At 44.0% G+C, this 13,657-nt stretch overlaps 1 protein-coding gene across 2 annotated transcripts in view; it reads right to left on the bottom strand.

Annotated features, from left to right (window-relative positions):
* MAMDC2 (MAM domain containing 2) overlaps nt 1-13,657 on the bottom strand; it is a 159,404-nt gene that overhangs the window by 78,968 nt on the left and 66,779 nt on the right. For both annotated transcript variants that reach the window (XM_006080614.4, XM_006080613.4), the window contains exons 3-5: nt 11,542-11,813; nt 9,730-9,814; nt 6,384-6,521 (exon numbers count right to left, since the gene is read on the bottom strand). In XM_006080614.4, the coding sequence (XP_006080676.3) occupies nt 6,384-6,521; nt 9,730-9,814; nt 11,542-11,813 (495 nt within the window). The remainder of the gene's footprint in view (nt 1-6,383; nt 6,522-9,729; nt 9,815-11,541; nt 11,814-13,657) is intronic.

The following is a 13,657-nucleotide window of genomic DNA, read 5'->3' as shown; positions in this document are numbered from 1 at the left end:
GAACATTTCATGCAAAGATGGGCACAATAAAGGACAGAAATGATATGGACCTAACACAAGCAGAAGATATTAAGAAGAGGTGGCGAGAACACACAGAAGAACTGTACAAAAAAGATCTTAATGACCCAGATAACCATGATGGATGTGATCACTCACCTAGAGCCGGACATCCTGGAGTGCAAAGTCAAGTGGGCTGTAGGAAGAATCAATACCAACAAAGCTAGTGGAGATGCTGGAATTCCAGCTGAGCTATTTCAAATCCTGAAAAGTGATGCTGTGAAAGTGCTGCACTCAATATGCCAGCAAATTTGGAAAACTCAGCAGTGGCCACAGGACTTCAGTTTTCATTCCAATTCCAAAGAAAGGCAATGCCAAAGAATGTTCAAACTACTGCATAATTGGACTCATCTCACATGCTAGTAAAGTAATGCTCAAAATTCTCCAAGGTAGGGTTCAATAGTACATGAACCGAGAACTTCCAGACATTCAAGATGGATTTAGAAAAGGCAGAGAAACCAGAAATCAAATTGCCAACATCCTTTGTATCATAAAAAAAAAGCAAGAGAATTCCACAACAGTATCTACTTCTGCTTCATTGACTACGCTAAAGCCTTTGACTGTATGGCTCCCAACAAACTGTGGAAAATTCTGAAAGAGATGGGAATACCAGACCACCTGACTTGCCTCCTGAGAAACCTGTATGCAGGTCAAGAAGCAACAGTTAGAAAGAGACTGGTTCCAAAATGGGAAAGGAGTATGTCAAGGCTGTATATTGTCACTCTGCTTATTTAACTTATATGCATCATTAGAAATGCTGGGATAGATGAAGCACAAACTGGAATCAAGATTGTGGGGAGAAATATTAATAACCTCAGCTATGCAGATGACACCACCATTATGGCAGAGAGCAAAGAGGAACTAAAGAGCCTCTTGATGAAAGTGAAAGAGGAGACTGAAAAAGCTGGCTTAAAACTCAACATTCAAAAAATGAAGATTGTGGCATCCAGTCCCATCACTTCATGGCAAATAGATGGGGAAACAATGGAAACAGTGACAGACTTTATTTTCTTGGGCTCCAAAATCACTGCAGATGGTGATGGCAGCCATGAAATTAAAAAGATGCTTGCTCCTTGGACGTAAAGCTATGACCAACCTAGTCAGCATATTAAAAAGCAGAGACATTACTTGGCTGACAAAGGTACATATAGTCAAAGCTATGGTTTATCCAGTAGTCATGTACAGATGTGAGAGTCGGACCATAAAGAAAGCTGAGCACTGAAGAATTGATGTTTTTGAACTGTGGTGTTGGTGAAGACTCATGAGAGTCCCTTGGACTGCAAGGAGATCAAACCAGTCAATCCTAAAGGAAATTAATCCTGCATATTCACTGAAAGAACTGATGCTGAAGCTGAAGCTCCAATACTTTGGCCACCTGCTGTGAAGAACCGACTCATTGGAAAAGACCCTGATGCTGGGAAAGATAGAGGAGGGGAGGAGAAGGGGATGACAGAAGGTGAGATGGTTGGATGGCATCTCTAACTCGATGGACATGAATTTGAGCAAGCTCCAGGAGTTGGTGATGGACAGAGAAACCTGGCTTTCTGCAGTCCATGGGGTCACAAAGAGTGGGACATGACTGAGCAACTGAACTGAGCTGAGTAGTAATGTTGAGCATCTTTTCATGTGCCTCTTGGCCATCTTTATATCTTCTTTGGAGAAATGTCTATTTAGATATTCTGCTCATTTTTTTGATTGGGTTATTTGCTTTTATGATATTGAACTGCATGAGCTGTTTGCATATTTTAGAGATTAATCCTTTGTTGGTTGCTTCATCTGTGAATAATTTTCCCCGTTCTATGTGTTATCTTTTCATTTGTTTATAGTTTCCTTTGCAGTGCAAAAGCTTTAAAATTTAATTAGGTCCCATTTGTTTATTTTTGTTTTTATCCAAAGCATTTTTGAAATAGATCTCAGTGGATGGTGAATTTGGAGATTTTGATGTATAGCATTAGGTAAAGAAAAAAGAGTAAAATATTAGAACTCAAAGGCATCTTAGGGATCATTGAATTCAAATTCCTCATTTTCAAATAGGCCGGTGGAGACCCTTAGAAGTTAAGGGACTACCCAAAGCACTGAAGGACATTTGGTCCTGTCTAAAATGTCCCTAAGACATTTAGTCTGTGCACAAAGGTCCTTGATATTTGGTCCTGTCTAAAACCATTTGACACAGACCAAATAATGCTCACAGGTGTTTTGGAAGGGACCAAATTTCAAGGACCTTATGGAATAGACCAAATACCTTATAGACATTATAGACAGGATCAAATATCTGCAAATCACCTAAAGTAATACAGCACTCTTATAACTGGGTCTGGAGCACAAGCATTCTGACTCCTGGCCTGGTCCTCCTCTTTATCCCTTGTTGAAACAAACATGGTTGGAATGTTCTGTGGTCACAAATGAGAGAGAGGAAGAACTAGGGGTGATGCATTTTTCAAACAATGGGTTACATGCAATTAACATAGGCTTCCCAGGTATCTTAGATGGTAAAGAATCTACCTGCAATGCAGGAGATATCGGTTTGATCCCTGGGTCAGGAAGATCCCCTCGAGAAGGATATGGCAACCCACTCCAGTATTCTTGCCTGGAGAATTTCATGGACAGAGGAGCCTGGTGGGCTACAGTCCATGGGGTTGCAAAGAGTTGGACACGACTGAGTGACATACACACACACACACACACAACATAGTCAAAGGGGTGATTTGACACTAGTCCATAGGTCTGCTGCCTCTCCCAAGAATATGTGTTCTCCCAGCCAGCTGGTCCTTGCCATCATTAAGAATGAAAAATTATGCACTGAACAAATAATGATTAGATTATGACATTGGTTGCCCAGAGGATTTGACTTTAGAACTAATTTTTTAGTGGTTTGTGAAAAGTTCTCTAACACCAAAGGTTGTATCTCTGTGGTAATGACACCAAGGATTATTACAATTTTAATGCACTAGTCTTTCAAGATTCTCTCTATTCCTTGCACTAGAATTTTAAAAGATGGCAGAAAACAATCTCAAAATCAGCCTGCTGCTACTGCTGCTGCTAAGTCGCTTCAGTCGTGTCCAACTCTGTGCGACCCCAGAGACGGCAGCCCACCAGGCTCCCCCGTCCCTGGGATTCTCCAGGCAAGAACACTGGAGTGGGTTGCATTTCCTTCTCCAATGTATGAAAGTGAAAAGTGAAAGTGAGGTTGCTCAGTTGTGTCCGACTCCTAGCGGCCCCATGGACTGCAGCCTACCAGGCTCCTCTGTCCATGGGATTTTCCAGGCAAGAGTACTGGACCTACTTCCATAAATTAAGAAATGTCATCTGGCTTTTCTTTTTGAAACCCCAGGACAGTGTTCGTTGTTTTATTCATTTAAACAAAGGTTTCAAGAGGTTCATTTCAGTTCAGTCGTTCAGTCATGTCCGACTCTTTGGGACCCCATGAATCACTGCATGCCAGGCCTCCCTGTCCATCACCAGCTCCCAGAGTTCACTTAGACTCACATCCATTGAGTTGGTGATGCCATCCAGCCATCTCATCCTCTGTCGTCCCTTTCTCCTCCTGCCCCCAATCCCTCCCAGCATCAGAGTCTTTTCCAATGAGTCAACTCTTCACATGAGGTGGCCAAAGTATTGGAGTTTCAGCTTTAGCATCATTCCTTCCAAAGAAATCCCAGGGCTGATCTCCTTCAGAATGGACTGGTTGCATCTCCTTTCAGTCCAAGGGACTCTCAAGAGTCTTCTCCAACACCACAGTTCAAAAGCATCAATTCTTTGGCGCTCAGCTTTCTTCACAGTCCAACTCTCACTCCATACATGACCACTGGAAAAACCATAGCCTTGACTAGATGGACCTTTGTTGGCAAAGTAATCTCTGCTTTTGAATATGCTATCTAGGTTGGTCATAACTTTTCTTCCAAGGAGTAAGCATCTTTTAATTTCATGGCTGCAATCACCATCTGCAGTGATTTTGGAGCCCAAAAAAATAAAGTCTGACACCGTTTCCACTGTTTCCCCCACTGTTTCCCCTATTTGCCATGAAGTGATGGGACCAGATGCCATGATCTTCGTTTTCTGAATGTTGAGCTTTAAGCCAACTTTTTCACTCTCCTCTTTCACTTTCCTCAAGAGGCTTTTGAGTTCCTCTTCACTTTCTGCCATAAGGGTGGTGTCATCTGCATCTCTGAGGTTATTGATATTTCTCCCGGCAATCTTGATTCCAGCTTGTGCTTCTTTCAGCCCAGCGTTTCTCATGATCTACTCTGTATATAAGTTAAATAAGCAGGGTGAAAATATACAGCCTCGACGTTCTCCTTTTCCTATTTGGAACCAGTCTGCTGTTCCATGTCCAGTTCTAACTGTTGCTTCCTGACCTGCATACAAATTTCTCAAGGGGCAGGTCAGGTGGTCTGGTATTCCCATCTCTTGAAGAATTTTCCACAGTTTATTGTGATCCACACAGTCAAAGGCTTTGGCATAGTCAATAAAGCAGAAATAGATGCTTTTCTGGAAGTCTCTTGCTTTTTTGATGATCCAGTGGATGTTGGCAATTTAATCTCTGGTTTCTCTGCCTTTTCTAAAACCAGCTTGAACATCTGGAAGTTCACGGTTCATGTATTGCTGAAGCCTGGCTTGGAGAATTTTGAGCATTACTTTAACTAGCGTGTGAGATGAGTGCAATTGTGCGGTAGTTTGAGCATTCTTTGGCATTGCCTTTCTTTGGGATTGGAATGAAAACTGATCTTTTCCAGTCCTGTGGCCATTGTTGGGTTTTCTAAATTTGCTGGCATATTGAGTGCAGCACTTTCACAGCATCATCTTTCAGGATTTGAAATAGCTCAACTGGAATTCCATCACCTCCACTAGCTTTGTTTGTAGTGATGCTTTCTAAGGCCCACTTGACTTCACATTCCAGGATATCTGGCTCTAGGTGAGTGATCACACCATCATGATTATCTGGGTCATGAAGATCTTTTTTGTACAATTCTTCTGTGTATTCTTGCCATCTCTTCTTAATATCTTCTGCTTCTGTTAGGTCCATAGCATTTCTGTCCTTTATCGAGCCCATCTTTGCATGAAATGTTTCCTTGGTATGTCTAATTTTCTTGAAGAGATCTCTAGTAACATTTTATTACTTTGAGCTAACCCTATTGTCATTTAGAATACTCATGCAGATTCCTGAATTAATCTGACATAACAGCTGATCATTCACTGTATACATAACACTCATTATAGGTGTGGCTCCTACAATGGCCACAAGTAGAGAGGGGTTGTGTGTGTCTGGGACCAAAATATGTATATACATTTGGAAACCTGAATCTTTTGTGCAACACCTAAGAGCAAAGAGAACAGTAAGGACAGGATGAAGACTGTCCAAGGCCAAAATAAGTAACAAGATGGACACTTACAAAAGTTGGAGACGTGGTTAAAAATATTCACATGAAGAGGAACTACAGTGAATGAGAAATGATGTAAAGTTGCCATAAAAAGTTGCCATGTGTTCAGGCAGCTGAAGGGTCATCATCAGCTGTCATCATCAGCTATTTATTGTGACTGAGCAGATCAGCTAAATATCCACATGGCAAAGGATTAAAATGGAAAATGTTACTGTCTGTAGCAGAATCAACATTCCTATTCTGTCCCTGATGGAAAGCCAGTCACCAGAACCTTCTTGCTGGTCAACAAGAACTTGGAGTTGACAAAAGGAATGTGTTGCAGCCGTGAGGAGACCTAGGTTTTCATGAAGCTGCCAAGGTCCAGGTGAGAGCTGCCATAATCCACAAGGAAGCAGGCCCTTGCCGGGTCTCCCTGTGTAGGGTTTTTCTCCCCCAAGCCCGCTGATCACTGATACCCTGTCCTCTCCATTTTCCCTGCAGAGAACCAGCTCAGTTGGCCACTAGGGGGCCCTGTTGCTCACCACATTCAGGACTGATCATCAGTATTGGCTCACCTCCCTGCCAAGAGAGAAGTTCTTACCGACTGCTTCGCATCATTCAATCTATTTTTAGTGAAAAGTAACCTAGGGTTATTCCAGCCTTGTCTTTAGAAATGCTGAACGATAAACAGAAAAGAAAATAAAGCATAGTATGGAAATGTGAAAATAGCAAAGCCCAGTCACAGGGCAAGAAAAGCCTTGAACTGGGTGGCATTCTCGGTTGCAGCGCTCGTGTCTGCAGTTTGTCTCTGTCTCAAGGCTTCCTCTTCCCTACTCTCCTGCCAGGTCCCTCAGTGCCTACTCACCCTCCTCTCCCTGCCTCCTCTTCTGTGGACAGAGCCAAGGACAGGTCAATATAGTGGGGAGATGGCAAACACAATTATCCTGGAAAAAGGTGTCCCCAGCTCACCCAGTTCACTCTTTAAGGTGTGATCCTGCGGGAGACTAGAGTTGGAGTGCCGAGTATTTCCTCCTCCAACAAACCAGTTCACGTTGGGGTTCCAGTGGTTCACAAAGCCACAGAGATGGTTTTCTTCAAAGTCACATTCTGGCAGAAGAGAAAGAAAAACAGACTTGATGGAGATGTAGTTGTGCCTGCGGCTGCCCAGACTCAGTGCAGTTTGCTCTTACTCAGGTATGTTTCACACTCCCTTCTACCACCGGGGCCTTTGTACCATGAGCCCTGGACAAAGTCGATCAAGAGGAGAGATCCTGTAATGAACAGAGATTATCATTCATCATTGCTTCTTTGGATTGTGGCCCATGTGGCTGGAATGTGACCTTTCCTAGTCTCCATTTCTTCCTATGGAAAGTGGGGGGACACGCCCACCACGCAGGCTGTGGTAAGGGTGGACAGCTGCCCCAGCACAGTGCCAGGCACGTGGTTAGTGCTTGGTAGATCAGCCAACTCTGTGTCAAAGCACTATTTAGAGCTACACTTTTAGCTCCAGACATTTTATCCACCACCTTTCTGGGAACCCAGTCTTTCATTCCCTTCTCTCTTGATGGTAGACAAGGTACTAAGCTGAGGGCTAAGGCACATGTTTCCTATGATGCTAGCGTTCTCTGCTTTTCTTATAAACAAGATCTTAACAATAGTCGAGACAGGAGTATCTTAGGCACTGGGCCCTTTGGCAGCTACTGAGTAGAGAAAACAAGAGAAGACAGAGACCCTCTCTCCCCTTTTTAGTAGCATTGACATGCTCGCACAGATAAATTGTTCCCAGTCAACAGACTCCTTTGGGGGAGCAAGAAACTCACACGGCTGTTCCTCTGTTGACCCCCATAAACAACAGTTAAAAATACGAAGTTGTGATTGTGTTGGTCATCTCCTATTGGCTCCTGCAGACCCATCCACCTTTCTTCCACCCTGCTCCATCCTCCAGAGGTTGATGTGTATGGACCTATATGGGCTTCCTTGCCTGTTGGCTTCTAAAATGGATTCAACCAATGGAAGATAAGAGGAGAACAAGGTTGGGGTTGTTTATTCCCGCAGTTCCCTTTCTGCCGGGATGCCATGAGTTGGCTGTGCCCCTCTACCGAGGGACCACACAGCTCTATGTTCTGGTAAACCCTCCTCTCTTGCCCCTTCAGACTTCCAATGCTGATGGTTCATGAGTCATCACTCTGACGAGTCTTGGATTACTGCATTTTGACAGGCTTCCTTCACCCGCCCACACCTTTGTAGTCCCTTTGGTGAGTTTTCCTCAAATTACTAAGGTTGAGTGTAATCTGTTTCCATTTTCTTGCCAGGGTCCTGACTGATACAGTTATCAGTGTGCTTTTGCATTAGCAAGCATTCAACATTTTTAAGATTTTCATTTTCAACTTTTCTACTACAGGATCCACTAACCTATGCCCAAAAGTCAGTGCTAAAGGCTGCTGCAGAGTAAAAGAAAAAAGCAAAATATTCTTCAATGCACCAGGCACTAATCTGAGTACTTTAAATTATCTAATCCTCAAAACAACCCCACAAGGTATGTACTATTATTAACCTCATTTTACAGATGAGGAAACAAGAGAGGCAAAAGGTGTGTACAGAAAGATGAGGTGAGAGTAAGATCATACAGTTCAACAAGATAAAATAAATATCAGGGCTCCTTTTGTGTTTTTTTTTTTTAAAAAAAACAGAAGCCATCAAGGGATCTGAAGAAAGGAAATGAACAGTTTTGACTGCCAAGCACGGTGACCATCCCCTTCATATCCATGATCTTACTGGTCTCCACTACAGTCCTTTTCTATGAGGGAAATATTTGAATCCCCATTTTGCAGGTAATGAAATGGAGGCTGCGGGACGCAGTGCATTGACTGAGCCAGCAGGTGGTGCTCCACCAGGTGCGTCTGACTAGCCTGTGAGGGTGTTCAAGCCCCAGGCAGCTGCCACTAAAGAGCTACATGGAGGACTAAAGAAAGAAGATACAGTTTTAGCTCACTGTGTCTTCATGAAGTGGTAACAATGTAGGTCTGCTGTCTTTCACTTGCATTACCATCATCACTAGCAGGTCAAAACAGAGAAGTAAGACTCAAGGAATTATTAAAGGCTCCTTTTTGTTCAGAATTGTCCTTGACTCTTGTCTCTTCCTTTCCATAGCCATTCAGCCTCCAGTATTGTCAGCGCTGGAAAAAATCTCTCAAAGCTACCGCCTTTATCCCATTTCACTGCCGACCCCAATTTTACACTCCTATATCCCCCTCTTGGAGGTCGCAAGCACTTCCAAAGGGTTTTCCCATCATATACTTTCCTTGTTTCCAGCTCATTTTCCAGGTGGCAGCCAGAGGCAGCATCTGAAAGCCCAGCTGCAGGCCCCTCCCCACTGAATGACTTCTGGTGCCTCCCAACCACATAATCCAGGAACCCAGGCTCTACAGCTGGGATCCAGACTCTTTCGTAACAGCCTCCCTCAGCACTCCTGACTCTCACTTCAAACACTACCCAGCCCCTGGCCTTCGCCTGGACACGCACTGCACCGGCCCTGCAGTGGGGTCTGCCCAGAATGAATGCTTTCCTTCCTGCCCTGCTCCTTCACCGACTGAATTCCTAAACTTCCCCCTTGAAACAACAGCTCAAATGCATCTCCTGGATTCAGTCCTGTCTGGTTTCCTCCCCACCCCTCTCGCCTGCACAGCATGGCGTGTCCTTCACCTGCAGAACTGATCATTTATAGAGACAGCTTCAGTAGGAGACAATGGAAGGCGAGCGACCTCAAGCATACAGAATGTCTGCTCTTGATGCCCCCCGAGAAGCTGGCACATAGGAAGCACCTCACAACCCTGCTCAAGTGGAATCTAAGTGGCAACTGTGATTGTAAAGAGAGAGCAGTGGTGTGTAAGACAGGAATGGAGGAGAGTGAGGAAAGGAGGTAATACGGAGGTAAATAGGCTGCCGCCTTTCTGGCAAATGTTACAAAAAGCTGAATTTACAGCCAACTGGAAATTATGTTTATTGGAATATGGAATATGTTGAGTTTAAGGCAGCAACTCAGGCTACAGTCACTTCACCTACTTTTCTTTCATCAACCCAGTCAGTCCAGGCAAACTCTTTTTTTTTTTTTTCCCCAGGCAAACTCGTAATGAGCCTTCCTCTGCTAAAGACAGAGGAACATCATACAGCATTCAAATGATGCAAAATTCAAAATGCACTACAGAGTGTAGTTTGTAAAATACTCTGCCTTTACGATTGATTCAATTACGTCTGGCAACAGGAGATTTTAGAAAAAGATGCACGTTCTGATACAATGAGAAGGAAACCCACTTACCAATACAGTAGCCGGTTGTCATCTTGATTTCAAAGAGTGCGATGCTGGATGTATTTCCATGTCCTAGCACACCTTCTATTAAAATCTGCACAACACATGAGGTAGAAGGGAGTTAGACTTTAAAACACCATGTGTCCATTTTTAGTATTTCATCTACTACTCAGAAGCTCTTCAGCAATTCAAGGCAAAATGAGATTGTTTGTCTCAGTTCGTTGCTGTTGGATACTAATCCCATGATGGACTTTACTGAAAGAAGGCAAGTGTGTGCGTGTGCATGTGTGTACACAAACTCACACACATATTCTCAGAACTTGGAGGTGAGCAAGGTATCCAGAGAGCTCAGTTGTCTTGCAGTCAGTTGCCTTCCACTGGAACCCCAGCCACCACCTTCTCCTGCACCTGTGATGACACCAGTTGGCTGCAGATGGAAAGGAGACTTAGGTCCCTGGGCACATCCATTCTGAGCGTGGCCAGGAACTGAAGGCAGAGTCCTCAGAGGGGGAAAAAATCCCTTGGAAGAGGAGGCAGGTACGGCAATTTGACCAGTGGTGGGGCGGATCTTTGCATGAATGGAAGAGGCTCAAAACTCAACTCAACTTGTAGTTTCTATATTGATGAAAATTTGATAATTTTACACGAAGAATAGAGATTTTTTTGCTTCAGTAGTATCTGACTCTGTGCAACCCTATTGACTATAGCCCACCAGGCTCCTCTGTCCATGGGAGTCTCCAGGCAAACATACTGGAGTGGGTTGCCGTGCTCTCCTCCCAGGGAGGTTCCCAACCCAGGGATCGAACCTGGGTCTCCTGCATTGCAGGTGGATTCTTTACCATCAGAGCCACTAGGGAAGCCCAAAAAAATAGGAAGAAGCATAACAATTTATGTGGCTGATTTCAAGCACTGTTTACCTTGGGTCTTCCTTCTGAAAATATTTGCCTTTCCTTATGTGATTTTAGTCCAGTATTTTGCAGCTATTCTGGTAGATATCAGGTGTGATATACTGTTGGGGGGACACTTGATAACAGGGAACTCAGACCTCCAGTGCTCCTTCCCTCAATCCACCCTGCTGTCTGATGGGAGGACTATATGCAGATATGAAATGTAGAGTACTGTATTCCAAAGCTTGTTGAGGAAGAAGAGATTTGGGATAAGGAATTGAAAAGGGGATTAGAAATGGAGAAAGTTTTCTGGAAGCCTCCACTTTGTCCCCCATGACAAGTTCTCACTAAATATCATACTTCATGGCCAACTGAGTCCAAGCTTCATCCTCCTTCCTGCTCCAATCTACATCTACTTTCTGTTACATTCTCTACCTTACTTACCCAATACTTTTGATGGAACAACTTTCATCTTTGAAATCAGAACATGTCCTTTAAGTATCTTTCCTCTTTCAATGTATTTTCATTTTTTTAAATCATAGTTACTGTTTTGTTAAAAAATTATAGCAAAGGAAGCATTAGGAAGACAACACAAACATAAACATACAACTTAGGAGAATGAAACAAAATTATAAGAAATGAGAATACTACCTAAAGCCCATTGGAAAATAAATTTTCATTGAAGAGGTTGGTTTAAGCCCCATTTAGATTCTTACACAAATCCCATTTAAATAGAAAACAAATCTGGGAAGAAACTCTTCTAAGGAATAAACAATATTAATTTCCATTACTAATGTTTTTCTGTGATGCAGCTCCTTCAAAATGCCACATCCTAACACAGGAGATAACTAACTGCAATGAATGGCAGAAGTTTTCATAAGACCTCAGAATAGTATAACGTCAAACAATAAGCCTGCATCTATATTTTTTCTACCTTGAATTTTTTGGAACTATTTTGCAAATCCAAGCTGGCTATGAGCCAGCTGTCTGAAGGCTCTTTGGCTGACCAAAGCAAACGATCGAAGCTTTCATCTTCAAATCTCATGTAGAGGTTCAGCCGGCTGGGATCTAATGGCGACCCTGAAGATGTGGCTATCTGGTAGACCAATCGGAGGCAGCTCCATTCTTCAGCCTGCAGATCAGGACTCAGCAGCACGGCTTTCTCCCCTTGCTTGGCAAAGGAGGTGTCCACATAAATATAATGGCCTAGAAGAGAAGGGGACCCAGGGAAGAAATCAATCTTCTGCTTGTGACTCAAGAAAATGCACAACTGCAGTCCAATAAACCTGAGGGCAGACACAGCCAGCACATGCATTAGGTGGGCCCACTAAATGTTGCCTGAACACTGGATCTCTGCTACTGGTGAGAAATTAGAAGGTCTGGTGACACGGAGGCTACTTCCACACAACAGCAGCAGCCCAGAGCTCAGTAGTGCTGCCTCTTTAGAGCTGGCATGTGGGGTCTATTTGCCATTATCCCCACTTTCCCTATCACCTCCTGACCTTGAAGCCAAATATCTGTTGCTTGCTAGTACCTCCCATCACCTTATAACAGGCACATCTAGCACACTGCTTTCATCTCCCTGGCCCCCACAGGCATATGAGTTTGAGAACCCAGGCTAAGGAGCTTCTGAATCTGGAGGAGCAGTATTCCTCTACTGGAGTCAGAATACCTTGGTGGGTTCCCTCCCCTTCCATCGATCCCCTCGTACCTAATGATTCAATCTGTATTTAACGTGCCTCATTATATTAAATTGATTTGGTTACTTCAAACTTGGGGCCCAAGCAGAAAAAAATTTATCACAAGCTAATTTTCAATTAGTATAGAACTCTCCTTCTCTGGGTCAGGAAGATCCCTTGCAAAAGGGAATAGCTGTCTATTCCAGTATTCTTGCCTGGAGAATTCCATGGACAGAGGAACCTGGTGAGCTATAGTCCATGGGGTCACAACTGAGTGACTGAAACTTTCACTTTTCTCCTCCTCTAGACTCTTCCTTAATTGAATCTCCTAGTTCTGATAGCTAAATGAGAAAGCACATGTAAAACATGTAGGATAAGGCTTGGAAATCAGCAGAAGCACTGATTATCTCCACCCCCGTCCCCTTGCCCCCTTCCTCGCCCTCTCTTCCCTTCCCTTCCCATCTGTCTTCTCCTTCCTGTCCCTCCCATGCCCTTCACCCCTCCTCTTCTCCTTTCCCTCTCTTCACTCCTCCCCCCTGCTCCCTCTCTCCTCATTCTCCTGACATTCTCAAGGGCTCCACTGGCTACAGTAGGATGTAAGACAGCATTTCTATGACCAAAAAAGAAGGTTGGAACCAAGAACTCTCACTTGAGCTTTCCAAATCTAACTCTGGCCATTGGCTTCCTGTAGCAATGATCTGATCTGCTGGTGGGTCTTAAGGACCCTCTGCCCTTCTAACCTGCACCCTCATGTTTGTTCAGAGGGTCATGTTTGTTCATGGCCAGCATCTAACATGCCGTCTTGTATATGTGACCACCCACCTCACCCCTTGCATTTGGGACTCCTCAACACTAAATTCTTACTGGAAAGGCCCTAAAAGGCCTCTTTGCTTTTTGTGATGTTCTTCAGCCCCTTCTCCCACACTTGCTTCCCCAAACCTGATCCCAGCTGTAATCCTGTGGTAAGTGCGGGCAGGCTAGTGGTAGCTCAGTGGACAGCCATCCTCACAATCAGGACACAGTTAGGGCATTATCTTCAAGGAGCCTCACTTGCCTGCAACAGCTTTCAAGATCAAGATCTATCTCCAGCTGGCAGTCTTCTCAACATAGCAACCACCCACTAGGTGCAAATAGCAACTGCTTCTGGATGCCAACCCAGGCACTCTCTGTGAATAAATCTGGTCCTTGCAGTAATCACCAGCAATACCACTACCTCCTACATACAGCAAACACTCATTATGAACCAGGTGCTGCTCTAAGTGCTTCATATATATTTACTAGCTGTGGGGCCTGGTGGGTTTTGAAGCACTAACTAAGCTGGGGTTCGTACTGTAGCTTCATTGTGACATGAAGGAATGTATAAACACATCC

Source organism: Bubalus bubalis, chromosome 3 (genome assembly GCF_019923935.1).
Source record: "Bubalus bubalis isolate 160015118507 breed Murrah chromosome 3, NDDB_SH_1, whole genome shotgun sequence".
Classification (NCBI taxonomy): domain Eukaryota; kingdom Metazoa; phylum Chordata; class Mammalia; order Artiodactyla; family Bovidae; genus Bubalus; species Bubalus bubalis.
This window is presented reverse-complemented; position numbering and strand designations above follow the sequence as displayed.